Genomic DNA, 18,741 nt, shown 5'->3' on the forward strand with positions numbered 1-18,741 from the left:
AATACAACGTAGGTCGACGAAAAAAGCGTCAAGTAAAAACGCATTATTAGATATAACTCGAAAAGTATTTGTTAGATCTCAAATAAATTTAAATGGGACCAATTGGCACACATTACCTTTCGATTAAAACAAAATTTGTCGAAATCGGTCTACCCGGTCAAAAGTTCTGATGTAACATACATAAAAAAAAAAAAAATACAGTCGAATTGAGAACCTCCTCCTTTTTTGGAAGTCGGTTAAGAAATCGCTATTTAGCGAAAAGATCGCCTTTGTACATCTTGTATTGTATCTTTCTTTATATGTATTTCGGTGTACATTAAGAATAACTAAATAAGTAAACTTAATTACTTTTAAAAAGGTTATAACGAGTTAACCATAAGACATAGACATGACCGCTGTTGCGGACTTTTTTTTTAAAGTTTTGATGGCGATCAATTCCCTCATACATAGTTTTTACGTACGTATATTTTTTTCCCATTTTCGTAATATTTCTTATGAATGCTCAGCTCCTATTTGGTGTGATGTTATATAGCCATCCTCGGTAAATGCACTATTCAACACAAAAATAATTTTTTAAATTCGAATTAGTAGTTCATGAGATTAGTGCATTTAAACTAACAAACAAACTCTTCAGGTTTAAAAATTTATTATAGATAAAAAATTCTGGGTGTTTTGCGGTAACTGTAGTATATTCCACATAGAGAAAGAGGCCTATGCCCAGCAGTGGGATATTACAGGCTGAAGCGTAGCGTAGTATAATGTAAAATATAATTTTTAGGTGATTATAGAGAATTACAAGGAGAATGGATCCCATATAAAAAGCTAGGTTATCCCAGTCTAGAGAAATTATTTCAAGATGTTCCTGGCTTTAAAATAACTCAAGTAAATGGTGATTGGGTAGTTGATGCTATTGCAAGCCAGGAAACACAGCATATAGCTACAATGGTTGCACGCCAGAAGTCAAATAAAAAGCACAATTTAAAATTGAATTACCCTGTAAGTATTAAAATTGAATTACCTGTAAGTGTTAAAATTACTTATTAATATATCATCATTATACAGCTTGCATGATGTAAAAATTAAGACAATTAAGAAATATTTTGGAGTTAGCGTGCTGATAATGGTGTTTGCTTTTTGCTTTAAAACTTATCTTGTCCCTTAATTATTAATTAATTACATTTTTTTAAGACTTTTTAAAAAATAATACATTTATAGTGATACATTTTAGATTAGCTTTCTACTAAACAGGAACTTGTAATATATATAAGTAAAATATTTTGAATTACTTATAAAATTGTAAAAAACCTACAACAATACTTTAGTAGTGACTTTAAAATTTACAAAATATTACATACACATCATACAAATATGTTTATGATATTGAAATATTATGTTTTCATATGTTTAGATGGTTTATCGTATTATTAAATAATTTTATTAAGAGAGTATTTTTTTTTAAGAATCGTTTTCCAAAAAAACAAGGGTCTTGGAGAAAACCGACTTCATCATCCTATTATCACTCTAACGTCAGCAACCAATATTCAAATTATTATAATTGCAACAAGGTATGTATTTAAATGAATTTTTATATTTAAAGAAACCAGTACAGCCAACTGAACTTAAATATGTTTTTCACTACAGTCTAATAAACAGAACAAAACCAATGATGTAAGGGCTTCACTTCAAACTGGGAAAATTTTTAAAATATCCACTGAACATCAAGACAAAACTGTTGTAAATAATCTGAAAAAGTTAAATGCAACTACCCCGGTTACAAAAGACACTAAAGAAGTTTGTATTATAATTATTTAAATATTTATTCACTCCACTTTTACAACATATTAATGTTAAAATTTACTTTTTCTTCTTAGCACAAACATTCCACTAAAAATGAAAAAGAGAATGATGGAAGAAGCGTTGGCAAAATTTCGGCTTCTCAGAGGTTGTCTAATCTACGTGATAGACTAAATACAGTTGATTTGATACCTTTGCAACTTCCAGTTCACAATGACTACATGGTTCGTTAGTAATATATAACTTTATTTTTCGTAAATGATAATTGTATTTTGTTAAATTGTATATATATATTTTTGATTTAAAAAAATAATTGAATGAAGATTAATTTTTTGATAATATATTTAATTTTTTTTCGTCTGCAGGAAAGCGGAGATATAGTCAAACACGCAGTACCTGCTCACTCGTTAGAGCCTCCACCGGATTCAACCTCTGCGATTGAAAAACTCGAATGGACCTGCCGAAAGTTAGGTCTGCCTCAGCCGACGTACAAGTTTATCGATATACGACCCAAGCGCGGACCTCCGTGCTTTCACTGTTCAATCAAGGTTACTTTTTACATTGTTAATTATTAGTTCTCCATTTGATAAATAGAGGTTGCATTACTGCTCAGTTAGCTATAGTTAATTTCAATAAGTTACTTAATAGCCATGCTGGAAAAAACTCATACAATCTCATTAAAAAATAATACGAAAATATTCTATAAGTATTTAACTACGAAAATACTCATAAAAACTCATAACGGTCATAATTCATTAGAATCTAAGAGATCTTATGAGTAGCTTCAGTATCTTATAGAATCGCACCATATTTTAAGTAAAAATCTAGTAAAAATCTATATATTTATATATATATATTTATTTATTTATGTTTGTTCGCGGATAAGTTCGTGGTTTATGAACCGATTTTGCTGATTCCTTTTTTTGTTGGCTAGAAAATATCCCCAGTGTACCATGATAAGGAAACCAGGATCTGATCATTTAATGCCAGAGGAATCCGAAGGAAACCCTCGAAAATCGTAGTGACGACTAGTGCGTTTGTTAATTTTTTTCGTCAACTTACGTTATATTACTTGTCTACGTAATTGAAGTCGGTTTTTTTCGTTTGCAAGCTAAAACGCTTGATTCTGACAGAACTAATTTTAATATTAGTAAATAAGGAAAAAATACATAACGATTGTTAAGGAATCATAAAAAATTATTAAAAACGATATTATAAAAGAGAAATCATAAATCAAATGTATCATTCTTTCAGTTACACATATCTTGCAGGTGGAAACCTTGCTCGATTTGACTCTATAAGTTTCAACAACTCCTGTTTAGTTTCTATAAAGACAAAAAGTTATTTTTAGTATAAGCAAAAGATTACATTGTAAATATAAAAACAAAAATACTTTATACAAATGATTTTTTAAAGTACTATAGAATCTCATGGGTTTCAAAAATTCAAATGTTATCAAAAGTATTAGTAAATTTCTATAATTATTACTAATGTCTAAATCTCTCGTACAACAAATAAGAAGATTATTTATAGTAGTTGAACGGTTAAAACAATTATTATACTTTATTTTATTTTAGGTTTAGTTATGAAAAATTGATATATATCAATAATTTTAGTAGATTAAAAACTTTTAAATGCTACTATTTTTTCTTATTCTGATAATAATGTGTTTTAATTCATGTTTCACGATGCTCTCAAATATAGTATGTATATTATAAATTTGTTAAAAAAAAGTTAAAACCATTTTTTGTATGAGGCTAAAAACTCAAAAGACCTTGAAATTGCTTAAAATCGAAATGAAATGATGAGATTTTATAAATTACTAGCTGTGACTGCGATTTCGTCCGTGTGGAATTTACAAAAAATATTGTTCAGTTCGCAGTTATAAAAAAAAATCAAAATAAAAGTAGCCTGGTACTCCTTATTACATCAGCTATCTGCCAGTAAACGTCCCGTCAAAATCGGTCCAGCCGTTTCAGAGGTTAGCCGGAACAAACAGACAGACATACAAAAATGGTAAAAAATGTACTTTTGGTATATGTGCCGTGTATACATCCATATGCATTTATTAAAAAGCGGTTATTTTAATATAACAAACAGACACTCCAATTTTATTTATTTGTATAGATCATTTCAATATCATAGAATATACATTCTCATAACTTTTTCTCTAATTATAAACTAAAAATAATTTATAATTTTATAAAAATAATATTAAGATTTGTTATTTCAGTTAACATTTTGTATTTTTAAATTTATTTTTATTAATATTATTTTATTTTATACTTTATTGTACACCACAAATATATTACAAACAAAGCATAAAGATAGTTACAGACAGTGAAGTACAATGGGCGGACTTATGGCTAATTAGCCATTTTACTAAAAATAACATTTATAGAATTAATGGAATATTGTTAACTAACCTGCTTTGAAGGAAACCGTGAATTGTTCCGTTTTGTGACCAATTTTAATATTAAATTTTTTCGTAGGCCTTTCTATCTACTTTGAACTTCTGGATCGCGTTCACGTTCACAATTTTTAATTCATTTGTTCCGAGTACTTTAATGTAAGCAAATATTTTTCTCTTGTAAGCAACAAAGAATCAACACGAATAACGAATAACAATGTTGCACTTGACACACAGTCCAATGTGGTTTTGTCTAACGTCAAAGAACTTATAAAACGCATTTTATTATTACGCGATTTGAATCCCTCGTATAATACGGGTATTCCCCCGCATAACGCGGCGAATTCTCACGTTACATTTCTGTACTGTGAAATTTATAATGATTTATACAGTTAATAAAATTAGATCCGCGTAAATTTGCACGTGTGTCAATTGTGTTGTTATAAAATTAAATTAAATTATTGTACGTATTAATTTGTATTCCTAGTTTTTGAATTCTAAAAATAATATCTTGCTCTACGGGAGCACTGCGTATAATGAGTGCTTGTAGTCCTCAAAAAGTACGGCAAGTAAAAAAAATCTTTTTCGTTATCAAAAGAAAGTAGCTATCTTCTGAATCGAAAAATTAAATATTAATATAATCTATCATATAATATATCATATTTCAATGTATTATCGTTTATATTGTCCATATAAAAGATAATACAATGACTTTAAAAAAAAATTAAATTATCTATACTTTTCAAATTTTTAGTTTTTTAAATAAATATAAGTGATTGGCAATTTTTTAGTAATTGTTCATCATAAAATTAGAATATCTCGTAAATTGATTCGAAAATGATATTTTATGGGATTTTATACCGAATTTAAAATATTTTTATGTATAGAATATGACAAGTTTCAGCACATTTTGAAGAGTATTTGTCTACGGATATACTCATAAATACTCATTAGAATTTCAATTGCAATACTGCTCATGATTTCTTATAAATTGTCGATAACTTCTTATCCGCATCTATCCGCAATCCCGGATCCACTGGATTAATACTACAGGATTGCGGATCCTATCCTAAAATTTCTTCCGATAACAAGCGTTTGCTCCAATAGGTTCCAGATAACAAAAAAATTCAACGCTGAACATATATAAAATAATAATTTATATTGTTCACCTTTATCGTCTGGAGCCAATCGATGATAGCTTTAAGCCCGGTCGCTAACTATTAGTCGTAAATGATCTAGAATTTGCACTTGCAATCAATGGTATCGGGGGCGTTCGAGGATAAGTATAGGGAGATAATGCTTCGCAGGTGGGCGGCTCGTACTCTGTGTCGTCGTACCCCGAGTCGTCGCCGAGCGAGGAGCTGGCCAAGGAGCTGGCGGCCGTGAAGCTGCTGGCCGTCATCGAGAGCTCGGAGGCGGGCGGGCTGCCCACGTCGGGCGGCGCGGCGGCGCTGGCGGGCCTGGCCGCGCTGCTGGCCGACCGCGCCGCCGGCGTCTGGGCCACGCAGGTGCCGCACCTCTACAGGTGCCGCCGCCTCGCCTCGCCCCACGCTACCTTACATTACCTCACATCGTCTCACATTACCTAACATTACCTTGCATCATCCCACATTACCTCACAGCATTTTACGTTACCTCACATAGTCTCATTACCTCACATCTTCTCACTTCATTCAAAGATTGCACACTATTAAATATTAACGAACTAGCTTTGTTGGGATGAAATGATTGAATGTATGTACTTTAAATTGGAATAGAACATATGTGTGTAAAACTGTGAACTGTTAAAAGAGATGCATAATAGATAGATTAGATGAAAGAATACAAATTGAGACTGTCTTTCTGCTACGCCTCTTACAACTTTTAAATATATTGTTCACCGAATTTATGTTTTTAACATTAACCTTGTTACCATGTTAAATATTACAGGGAAAAGTATAAAGAAAATTTACCAAGCAACTGGTTGGAGTTAGTAGAGAATTGTCCTCTTATATTGAAAGATAGACTTGTCAATGGATTGGTACTTCTACCCAACAATGAGGTATTTCAGTTGTTTCATTTGTGTATGGTATGAATAAATTTATTTTAACCACATGACGTTTTCTTTCGCTACATTTTAGGAGGTCAAAACGCCATTGATTGAATCTTTACTTCTTGAAGAAACAAGCGATACTAACTTGCCACCCTTGCAATTTCCGGAAAATGATTTTTGGAATGTCTTTATAACGGTAGCGAATTCAACCCTCGAAGTTTGGCTTCGAATTATTGGTGTTGAATATAGTGTAAGTTTTTATATTCGCTGTACACATTTAACGATCATCGACATAGACGTGATCACATTTACCAATTTGTATTGTGGATTACAAGCAATCGTCATTATTAAAACTATTTGCAGGACGCATTTGAGGTTCTTCTAAACGACATGGCCGAGTATTATGACCACAGTGGCACATCAGTGGACAAATCTATGATAATAAAAAATGCCTGGTAAGTAAGTCCTTATGATGAATTTTGTACCGCCTTATTTTTTTTCTTTAATATAATAATTACATATATCAAAATAAGATAAAGTCTGTCTTTTAAGTTGGATCAAACTAGGAACACCCGGTGTGCAAATTTGATTAAAATCGGCTAAGTAGTTTTATATATATATATATATATATATATATATATATATATATATATATATATATATATGTATATATATATATATATATATATACAATTTGTACTTTGATAATGGTAGATGATGATTTTACGGATTTTGTTAGTTGTAATTGTTTGCAATTTGTATCACAGGTATGCAGTGAAACTAGACGATGGCGGTTGGCAGCGAGCGAAAATTTTAGAAATCGAAGACGAAAAAGCGACCGTCTTCCTTGGCGATCACGGAGACGACGATTCAGTTTATTTTAGTAATATAAAAATACTGGAAACACAATTTCGGAAACTTCCGGCTCAGGTTACTTTAACCATATTAATAAAATTGTACTCAAATATCTGTTCCAAACTCCAATTTATGAAATTTTAAAGCGACTTCACGGTAAGACCTCCACAGATGACGGACTTGGATGACGGTTGGTGGACGGGTTGGTTGATCACAAAGCGAGCTTAAAATTAAAATGTAGTTAACACTTTAATATCTATGTTAAAGTAAGATAATGAAAAGTTTGGCTGCTCGTTTGAAGGCGCTACTTGCGTGATTGTTTTTGCATCGAAAAATCCATGTAGTAGAATAAAGGAATTGAACGTGTATAACCTGTCGGGTCGTCCGTGTGGTCGGCTCGTGTACATGAGCGCGGTGGCAGGCGGTGCTGTGCCGGCTGGAGGGCGCGGAGGAGCTGGCGGCCAGCGAGGCGGGCGCGGCGCTGGTGCGGCGCCGCCTGCCCGGCGAGGTGCTGGTGGCCGCGCCCGCGCCGCGCACCGACCCCTCCGACCCCTCCGTCGCCGTCGTGCTCTACGACACCTCCACCCCGCGCGACCTCAACCTCAACAAGGAGATCGTGCACGACTTCTGCATGTCCGGTGCCTTCTCGCTTACGCAGGTATGTACGCCTTTCGTCCTATGTAGATTTTAGTTAAAATAAAGTGCTTTTTGGTAAGCCGTATCTCGTCGTCGATCGAAATAAATTTTATGAGAATCTGGTACCGGAGACCTTTACTAACGTCACAGTTCATCGGTCTCGGATCGGTCTCCGGCCACCGGAGCGATCCGACGCCGGTGAGTCAACAGTGTCGCCGGCTGTGCAGAAGCTGTGCGCGGTGGAGGTGGGCTGCGTGACGGAGGAGGGGCGCGTGTGGGTGGCGCGCGCGGGCGGCGCGGACGCGGTGCGCGCGGCGCTGGCGCTGCTGACGGCCGGCCCCTACCGCCGCCCGCTGCCCGCCGCGCCGCACGCGCCGCCCGCGCAGCCCGGCGCGCTCTACATCGTGCGCACGCTCGCCGGCGACTGGTCAGTGGCCACGCTCACTTGCTCCCTCGCTCTCTTCACCCTTCCCACCGTCCTTGTCCCGTTGCCTCGATCACAAAAGATCGGACGTTACCTTAAAATTGAACTTTCACCGAATCGTTTCTGCAAATAGTGAGTCGTATGTTCGTGCGGCGTCGTAGGGTGCGGTGCGTGATCATCAGCGGGCTGGACGGCGAGGGCACGGTGCGCACGCAGCTGGTGGACAGCGGGCTCATCCTGCGCGCGCCGCTGTCGTCGTTGGTGCCGCTCAGCACCTTCTCGCCCGCGCTCGACGCCTACCCGCACCAGGTAAGCGGCGGCGTTGGCGACTGCCGTTAATGCGGTGTAGTCGACGTGTCTCGAACCGAAAGAAAAAAAGGCACGATGCGTCATCGATCTCTCATATCTCTCATCATTAACAAATTTTGATTAGTACAAAAAAAAATTGAAAGATGAATTTCCTTAATGTAGGGTACACCAGGATATATCCTGCTCAAAATCTCACCTTAAGTATCTCAACCTTATAGAAGAACACAACTAAATAATAATGCTGTCAAGTAGTGTGTTCCCGCGGTGCGTAAGGTTGCCAGGGCTCCCGGGGAGGGTCGGAGTCCTGTGTCGCAAGTGTGCCCACAAGCTCGGCCCGCAGGCGGCGCAGGTGCGGCTGGGCGCGGCGGAGCGCGTGGCGGCCAGCATGGCGGGGCGGCTGCGCGAGCTGCTGCTCGGCGCGGCCGTGCTGTGCCGCGCGCTGCCCGGCAGCTCCGGCAACGACTCCGTGCCGCACGTCGAGCTCTTCGTGCGCTCCGGGCCCAAGAACTTCCTCGTGCCCGTCAACAACTCCATCCTCATGGAGTACGAGTACCTGCAACTGTGAGTTCCTCTCTTGTCCATTAGCTCGTGTCTCTACGCGGTAGCCTCGAGCTCGTGACGACAGTTTAGTTTGAAGAGCGTATCGTTAGATCGTGCTGCTGTGACAAGTCTTGACGATTATTGACGGTATGTCAGGTATGATTAGTACGTGTAAGGTCATGATTAGTACGTGTAAGATTATGATTAGTACGTGTAAGGTCATGATTAGTACGTGTAAGGTCATGATTAGTACGTGTAAGGTTATGATTAGTACGTGTAAGGTCATGATTAGTACGCGTAAAAGACACTGCCGGATTAAGGTAATTTGATCCCTTAAGCAAGCCTGTGGGCCTCCCCATGCTTAAACGAACTACAAAGAATTAATTGAATAATTGTGTTTGCTCGCAAACGAAAAAAAAAACCGACTTCAATTACATCGACAAGTAATACAACGTAGATCGACGAAAAAATAGTCAAGCAACTACGCGTTATCAAAGATTACTCAAAAAGTAGTTATCAGATCTCGATAAAATTTATATGTGACCATATGATAAACATCAGCTTTCGATTAAATTAAAAATTATCAAAATCGGTACACCCAGTAAAAAGTTATTACGGATTTTCGAGAGTTTCCCTGGATTTCTCTGGGATCTCATCATCAGATCCTGGTTTCCTTATCACGGTACCAAACTAGGGATATCCCCTTTCCAACAAAAAAAGAATTATCAAAATCGGTACATCCAGTAGAAAGTTATGCGGTATAATACAACGTAGGTCGACGAAAAAAGCGTCAAGTAAAAACGCATTATTAGATATAGCTCGAAAAGTAGTTGTTAGATCTCAAATAAATTTAAATGGGACCAAATGGGGTCAAAAGTTCTGAAGTAACATACATAAAAAAAAACTATTCGATAGATTTTCAATAGCTCAATTCTCAATCTCAAATTTGTTAAATAATAAATGCAACTTGCGCAGTTTTTTAACACTTTGAGCAATTTAAAATTTTGTATACTTGATTTAAAAAATTTGACTTTTTGATTTTTAATTAAATAATTTAAGGTGAGCAATTTAAAAGGACAACATAGTTGAATTGAGCTATTGAAAATCTATCGATTAGTATTTTTTTTTATTACAAATATCATTATTTTGCAGGCTGGGGTGGGGTAGGTGTGAAAAACGAGGAGTAATTCAAAATTCAAATATGGCCGACTAACGAACGATGGGCATCAATAATATTGCCACGGCGAAAAATATTGGCACACACCACCTTTCGATTAAAAGAAAATTTGTCGAAATCGCTCCACCCAGTCAAAAGTTCTGATGTAACATACATAAAAAAAAACAAAAAAAAAAAATACAGTCGAATTGAGAACCTCCTCCTTTTTTGGAAGTCGGTTAAAAAAAAGGTAGACTCACTTCGAGCGTCTTCTAAGATTACCCTTGATTTTCTTCATTTTATATGTCGAACATAACATTTTAAGACCTACTCTTTCTAACCAATTTTAAAAAAAGAGTAAATTTTCAGTTCGACTATTTTTTTAATGTTATCCCAAAACATTTTACTGGATGATTTTTTTGTCAATCGAAAGCTGGTTCTTGTCACGTCAATGTCATGTCACCCATTTTAATTTAATCAAGATCTGATGAGTATATCCTTACTAATCTTACTATCAGCTTAATATAAAAATAACATTAGTTTAATACTAAAGCGTACGTTATTAAATTGATCATTTATTCGACTGTTCTGTCTGATATTGACGTTGTGTGTCTGACGTTGTATTACGTGTCGGTGTAAATTGAACTTGTTTTTTTTTTTGTTTGTGAACAAACACAATTGTCTTTTTCTGATTCCAGTACCTTTTGATGTTGGTTTACAACTGTAAAAATTTATGAATATTTCTTCTTCGGCGATCTTACAATCTAAAATTTTTATTTTTTAAAAATACTTATCACAAAAGAGAAGTGGTGGTAAAATTAGAAACAAACTTTTTTCTAAGACAAGAAAGTATTTATTTAATTTATTATAATCTTTTAGAAGTCATTGTGTTGCATTCAGTTTTGCGTTATCAGAGCGTGACTGAGTTCCCTAACTTTCACTGACTACACGCAACCCGTCTCGCATTATTAGTGAGCTAATGCTTGATGACCGAAAAACGTTACGCCACAGACTGGTTAGCCTGCTTCATTAATATTTACAATATGTGGAAATAAATTACAGATTTTATTAGTACACTATATCTTTTTTAATATTTTCTTTTTTTTTTCTATCAGTCCAAACGCATTCTCAAGACTTAAGTTAGTTAATATATGCAATTATGTATCCATGGGCGAACTTGGGGCAAGGTTGCCCACGCAGACTCGAGGCTAATAAATATTTTAGATTATAATAAGGTAATTTAGGTAGATTTAGCCAAAACTTCCGCCAGCTATTATTGAAATTATGTAGAAAATAGGAAGCGTTTTATTTCTACTACTTATTAAGTTTTTTAAACGCTTAATAATATTAATATTCTTATAATTTTAATCATTTGTATTTTTAATATTTAATTGTCATTTATTCTACACTTTATGCATTTATTATCATGTTTCATCTATCCGTTAAAAAAGACGTATCTAACAGTAAACCATTTTTAACTTTCATTTTACTTTCTATTTTAAACTTTAATTATCCACAAATAATATTTACTTTCTTAAGTTTTATAGAATATACGACTAGTAATCATATTAAATATTATAATTACTATCAAAATATATAAAAAAAATCTGTCCTACTTTGTACTTTTTACTTTAAGTCTCTTGACGCGTCAATCAAGCTTAATAGAGTTGTGGTATATATTATTAAGTTATATTGCTTACAATTAACTAAACCATAATTATATTTTTAACTACTCGTAACTGCCGTTTTATATCGGTTTTATTCTCACGGGGGAACTGAAGATAGAGAGACTGAGAAAAGTAACTTTGTAAATTAATCCTAGGCCTTTTTAGGCCTAATAACAATACATGCAGTATGTAAAATTATTTTGTTCCCCACAGCGCAAACCCCAAGGAGGAGGAAAAGGAGACGACAAAGCACCTGGAGGAGCTCACCAAGAAGAAGGAGCGCATATTCCCTACGGCGTCGTCGGGTGCGGAGGGGCGTGAGGGGCGCGAGGCGCGGGAGGGGCGCGAGGGCCGCCCCGGGGCGCTGCCGCCCCCCGCGCTGCCCGCGCCCGGAGAGTACTACGACGTGTACGTCGCCATGGCCGCCAACCCCTGGAACTTTGTCGTGAGTTGTCGCACAGTGGTGTTGCAGTTAGCGTTGCTAGGCGTCTGGATAAAACCGATTATAGGCTATTTTTTTCAAAAAGATCTGGCAAAATTAAAGTGTCCGGTGTTTGTTGTAGGCTTTTAATTTTGACCAGTCACCTCGCACCGCCGAAGCACAATACGCGAGCGAGCGAACGCCGGGCGTATATGCATACTGCCCCATACCGCACCAAATAAAGTGATTAAAAGTCCGTAATAATTTAGGGTGTCCGATCCGACTACTAGGCTTGTCGACGTGGCAACCCTAGTTACAGTGATAGATCATAGATAAATACTAGTTGCTGAACCCGTTTAATCATTCTTTAACAAAAATTGTGTCGCACAAATGTAATCCCTAAGCTGTATATATAAATAAACTGTAGTTGTAGGCTATTAGCAGGAGAGGAGGTAAAAAACCTCTTATAGGCTTAGAGCTTATTTCACTTTAACTAACAAACGGAAACTTATGGTTTCTGAAGTTATAAATAGAAATATCTAACAAAAGAATAGCTTGACAATGGAAAAAATATATTCAACAAGTGCTTTTATTTCTTGGATGCCGCTATAACTATCTGAAAGTTTACCAGCAATCACTTTATTATTTCATTCAAATGTCACGATCGTAGAAGTGTTGGTCCAACGAAAGTCAAAAACACTTCTTAGACGTATACATTTAAATTTTAAAGTAAACACAACTACCGACAGTATCTTAAATAAAACTTTTCTACTTTACATAGTGTTCGCTTCGGTGTGTGGACACATCGTTTTTTATAGTACTAATTTATGAATGTTTAACCAATCGACATACATATATAGGGTATATATCGTATTGTATCGTATATAATATATTGAGCTATATTAAATAAACAATTTATTTAAAGTACTTAATTAGATAAGGATTAATGCTGTATTGCTTAAAATCGCTTCGTAAAATAAACGATTATTTCTCGTAAAAAGTAAAGGATAAAAAATGGTTATTATGGGTTATCCCTAAGAGATAGAGATATATACTTGATTATTTTGATCGATCTCCTAGAGTTCAGCCAGCATTTGAAATGTAAGCGCAAAAAAATGTTTTCAATCACATTAGAAACCTTTAAAATCGTCAATTATTCATTATAAAAATCCGGTGCTTATTTTTAAAGATCTAAGCATACATAGGGACAGACAGATAGCGGGAAGCGAATGTTTTATACCATGTAGTGATCTACCATAATAGTGCCACGAGTTGCGATTTGCAAAGCCTTATGACAAATTTGTTTTGACAGGAGTCCTCATAGTCAATAATCCTTTTTTCGAAAGGTTCAACCGATCAGTACAAGACACACGTTGCAGACAATGATGGCAAAGCTTCAAGATGAGTGCCCGAAGATTCCCGAATCGGAGGCTCCTACAAAACCGACCGCTGGAGAGCTTTACACGGCCTACTATGATAAAGATGACTCGTGGTATAGGTATGATAACTAATTATAGTAATATTATTGTTAAAACTTTTTTATATACGACGAGGACGGCAAATTGGTGTACGGTCCACCTGATGATAAGCGGTTACCCTAGCCTACCGCCTCTGCAACACCAGAAGCATCGTAAGCGCGTCGCTGACTCCGCAAGAATATAATACTGCTTCTTATTTATCTGATTTATTATCTTTAAGCATTCGTGGCATGCTTAAGGCATTCTTGAAGAAAAGTTATTGTAAAAATTGCTTTATAATAGGCATGACGACAGTACCAAAAATCGTCAATTTAACGATTTTAGGAGAACACTCATATTAAAAATATTAAAAAATACTGGTTCAGTTTTATTGAAAAAAAATCAGATTATTATGATTTTTTTAATAAAATAAAACGTTAAAATACTGATTGATTGAAACACGAATCACAGCGCATGACGTCAAGCTTAGATAAACACCGCTGTCAATACTCTCATTCACTGTGTTTTGTTCTTAGCACTATATAGTCTCATGCACAGGTCGGGCAACTACAGTGGTGAGGGTACGTCGGCTTACGGCCGAACCCAATATTCAATCTATCTCTGGTTATGTCCTACTAGAGACAGAAATATCTATCTATCATTCATTTTACTGACCTAATAAACTTGTCGACGATAGGCAATCTTATCCTTCAAAGCTGTCATATCGACGAGAGGGAGGATAGCTTACCAGAGATAACAGTTCGTATGAAAATGACAGTGTAAGCGTCCCAATAATAATAGAGTTCTATCTGTCAGTAACGTTGGTTATCTTTAGTAACAACAATATCCGATCTATAGTTTTCGGGGGATAACTAAGATTTATTAATTGAAAAAGTATTTTTTTTGTTTAAAATAAAATTAATTTCGAGTGAAAAATAATGGCAGACTCAAGTTCAAGTAGCAGTTCATGTGATATTGCTCTTTTGCAACAATTAATTGAATAAAAATAATAAGTTTCTTGTGAAATAATACTTACTTTACTCATCTTGTGAATAAAACAATTTGGTGAATGATTGTATAATTTGCAATGATTTGTATAATTTGAATTTTGATTTGTAAAAAAAATTATACAAATTCAAACGAAACGACGATTCAATAAAGCGTAATGGCGTCGTAGCGTCTTTTCGTGTCGTGTTATAACGTTCCGTTACTAGATTTACAATGGATTCCATATTAAAATAATATCATTTATTATAAATTAAAAAGTCTGTGTAAAAATTAATTTGTCCATATTTTTATAAAACAAGATTACTTTAATATGATTAAAATTTGTATGACAAATTTAAATACTACAAAACATCTGTGTAACATAACTGAGGCCGTCTGTGACGCTGCGTATACTGGAATGTAAGGAAGAGCTCAGGTAGCCGGTCTATCTACAGCTAACTGGAGATAGTAGTCCCCTATGCGAATTATTGGGACAACTACAAAGGATAGATAGTTATTAGCAGTCGATGATAACTACCTATCTCTATCTTTAGATTGAATATTGGGTTCGGCCGTTAATGGTTTACAGCCGCCAGAGGCATAACGATCGCTTGGTGTGCTGTGCAATGAAGACAAAATAGCATTCTGTCTTTTTTTTATCACACGTTACGCATTTATGTTTTAAAATATAACCAATTACAATGAAGCGACACTCAACCAGCGTGCGCAGTGCGCACCGCACCACGCCACGCCACGTCACGCCACACACACCACGTCTATTGTCTATTACAAGCTAAAAATAATTTACGTCCTCTCGATGCTATTATGTGGTTTTGAAGTACAGCTAAGTATTTTGATATTCGTTTCGAGACCCAATAGTCAAAGGTCTGAGGAACATCTCCATTCAGATGTCGAAAGACCGCAAAAAAACAAGAACATTAATTCTACGTGACATTGAAAAATAATCCGTGCCGCTTTGACGATCGGAAGTCACTGTCGGACTCGGAAATGAGCAGCCGAACGAACGCGAAGAGTAAAAGCCGGCTGCCCGCAGGGTGGTGGTGGCGAGCGCGGTGTCGGCGGAGATGGTGTCGGTTTACTTCTGCGACTTCGGCGACCTGGCGCTGCTGGCGGCGCGCGCGCTGCGGCCCGTGCCCGCCGCCGCGCCGCTCGCGCGCTCGCTGCCGCCGCAGGCCGTCAAGGCGCGGCTGCACGGTGAGTGAAGTAGCCCGCGCACAGCTGGCGACCCGCGGCTGTAAGTAATACATACAGGGTGGTGGCGGCGCGCGCGCTGCGGCCCGTGCCCGCCGCCGCGCCGCTCGCGCGCTCGCTGCCGCCGCAGGCCGTCAAGGCGCGGCTGCACGGTGAGTGAAGTAGCCCGCGCACAGCTGGCGACCCGCGGCTGTAAGTAATACATACAGGGTGGTGGCGGCGCGCGCGCTGCGGCCCGTGCCCGCCGCCGCGCCGCTCGCGCGCTCGCTGCCGCCGCAGGCCGTCAAGGCGCGGCTGCACGGTGAGTGAAGTAGCCCGCGCACAGCTGGCGGCCCGCGGCTGTATAGTAATACAGAGTGTGCGACTCCTTACTGCGTTCCTACAAATGGGCGCTGTAGTTGTCCTAGATCAAATTCTACGTAAAAGAAGTCTAGCCTATTTATTTATTTATTTTTTAAAAGTAGTCCATAAATTTGATTGGATTGGGTTTATGTAAAAATAAAGCATAAGGACATTATAAAATCTTCCGAGAGCCCTTAGGCCTTTTTAATGTAACTCCGTCGCAGAACTTGTCCTTATTGGCAATTTAAAGCTTGTTGCAAAAAAAATGAAGTACCTTCATACAAACTTGTGAGAGCCTTTAGACCGCTTTAATCCGACCCTATCTAAAAATCTGTTCTTAGCAGACGTCTAATAACTAGAAAATATCTCTGATCCAAATTTTATGTTTGTAGAAAAAACAAAGATCCGTGTTTTGGCATACCTTTTTATTTTACCTTTTAGGGAGGTAAAACTAAAAAGTGTGGGTGATTTCGATAACCAATAAATAGTTCTAAAGGGTAATTTAAATTTTCAGATGTTAAACCTCTACATCAAGACTGGACTGTAGAAGACTGTATTAGATTTCAAGACTTATGCGTGGAGCAAGAATTTGTCAGCGTATGCAAGGAAGTCGGCAAGGATCCGCTGAACCCTACCGAACCTTTACTCACGCTCGACCTCATAGATACCTCTACAGATGAAGACATTTATATTAATAAGCAATTAGTCACAGAAGAACGAGCCCGGCTAGCTTCGGCTTCTTAAATGTCGTTCTTATTAAAAAATAAAGTAAAGATAATTAGCTATTTAATTTTTTTTATATTCGCCGTTATGTTTATATATCTGTCTAATTCGTGATATATTCTTTTAGTTAACTTTGTTACTTTTAATTATTTCTGTAGTAAGTGGTTTTTTCGTTTATAATGTTAAATTTTTTACTTCTGTCCATTTTTTGTTCGTCTGAACTTTTCGAACAAAATGTCATTTGAACATTTTGATTGTGAAATTTTTAGAAAATGTTGCTGTATGTTAACGTTAATATAAAAAGAATAAACTGTTTTCTGTGCAGTTAATACATGAATGGTTGTCGTTTCACTATTTTTTTGATTGTAGTGAATACTGACAATTAAGATTATTTTTATTGTTAATGCATTTATTTTGACTGATAAAGGTGACTCATATGTTTTACACATGTATAATATGACAGACTGTACAGATCTGATCTCAGTTGTTACTTTGTTTTCGAAAACTAATTTATTAGACTTAATTTCAACATACGAACTATTATTATTTTTTACTTCTTATGACCACATAAGAAGGCAGTAGTTATTTTCCTAAAATTTTTGCTTCTTAGAAAAGTCGGTAGTAATATTAATCTCATGTTTGTTACGATTATAATCCCATGTTATGTGATATTTAAGTCCCTGTTTATAAGTTATAAATTATTTGAAAATCTTTAATCTTTAATAAAACGTTAACTTACAAAAAAAAACATAAAATAGGAAAATGTCAAAAAAAACTAAATTTGGTATAAAGACATATTAGAACATACTTTACTCCTAAATAAAAATGGTACATGTTTTTTCATATAATCCAATTATAGTATAGACATAGAAACAATATTAATGTTTAGTAACCTAATATTTTACAATACCATATATCTACCCGCATGACTTCATTGTTCTCGGAATCTGTAGAATCTGTGTCCTGTGCACTATCAAAATAAAAGTAATGCGTATTCAAATATGCCTTTTTTTAATTCTCCTATTTCATTCGCTCTGACGTGATTTTTATCAGAATTTGATCAGCAGTATTCTATGTAGACTAGCTTCAGCGCGCGACTTCGTCCGCGTGGAACAGAGGCGCACGCAATACTTGATCATTATTTTGCTGCGATGTTAAAACTGCGATATCTCCTGACATACTCATTGAAATCGAAGTATGTAAAAGGATATTTTGTATTAAATCAAATACTTGTGATGAATAACGTATTTATTTAGATAAGGATTAATATCATGTTTATAAAAACATCTTCGCAAATAATGCATTATTTTAGAACAAACTTGGTTAGCATATAATTGTGTTTGCTCGCAAACGAAAAAAAACCGACTTCAATTACATCGACAAGTAATACAACGTAAATCGACGAAAAAATAGTCAAGCAACTACGCGTTATCAAAGATTACTCAAAAAGTAGTTATCAGATCTCGATAAAATTTATGTGACCACATGATAAACATCAGCTTTCGATTAAATTAAAAATTATCAAAATCGGTACACCCAGTAAAAAGTTATTGCGGATTTTCGAGAGTTTCCCTCGATTTCTCTGGGATCCTATCATCAGATTCTGGTTTGCTTTTCATGGCACCAAACTAGGGATATCCCCTTTCCAACAAAAAAAGAATTATCGAAATCGGTACATCCAGTAGAAAGTAACGCGGTATAATACAACGTAGGTCGACGAAAAAAGTGTCAAGTAAAAACGCATTATTAGATATAACTCGAAAAGTAGTTGTTAGA

The 18,741-nt window shown here is 36.3% G+C and overlaps 1 protein-coding gene across 1 annotated transcript in view; it reads left to right on the forward strand.

Annotated features, from left to right (window-relative positions):
• LOC123656572 (tudor domain-containing protein 7) overlaps positions 1–17,965 on the forward strand; it is a 21,801-nt gene extending 3,836 nt beyond the window's left edge. Inside the window, exons 4-21 of the mRNA XM_045592246.1 lie at positions 779–996; positions 1,461–1,565; positions 1,642–1,791; positions 1,872–2,017; positions 2,153–2,342; positions 5,512–5,729; positions 6,134–6,245; positions 6,325–6,486; positions 6,600–6,691; positions 7,004–7,166; positions 7,513–7,749; positions 7,955–8,154; positions 8,313–8,460; positions 8,801–9,021; positions 12,037–12,268; positions 13,591–13,742; positions 15,743–15,903; positions 16,757–17,965. Of these exons, the coding sequence (XP_045448202.1) occupies positions 779–996; positions 1,461–1,565; positions 1,642–1,791; positions 1,872–2,017; positions 2,153–2,342; positions 5,512–5,729; positions 6,134–6,245; positions 6,325–6,486; positions 6,600–6,691; positions 7,004–7,166; positions 7,513–7,749; positions 7,955–8,154; positions 8,313–8,460; positions 8,801–9,021; positions 12,037–12,268; positions 13,591–13,742; positions 15,743–15,903; positions 16,757–16,986 (3,137 nt within the window). The 3' untranslated portion in view covers positions 16,987–17,965. The remainder of the gene's footprint in view (positions 1–778; positions 997–1,460; positions 1,566–1,641; positions 1,792–1,871; positions 2,018–2,152; positions 2,343–5,511; positions 5,730–6,133; positions 6,246–6,324; positions 6,487–6,599; positions 6,692–7,003; positions 7,167–7,512; positions 7,750–7,954; positions 8,155–8,312; positions 8,461–8,800; positions 9,022–12,036; positions 12,269–13,590; positions 13,743–15,742; positions 15,904–16,756) is intronic.
• Positions 17,966–18,741: the final 776 nt, after the last annotated feature.

This window comes from Melitaea cinxia, chromosome 1 (assembly GCF_905220565.1).
Source record: "Melitaea cinxia chromosome 1, ilMelCinx1.1, whole genome shotgun sequence".
Classification (NCBI taxonomy): Eukaryota; Metazoa; Arthropoda; class Insecta; order Lepidoptera; family Nymphalidae; genus Melitaea; species Melitaea cinxia.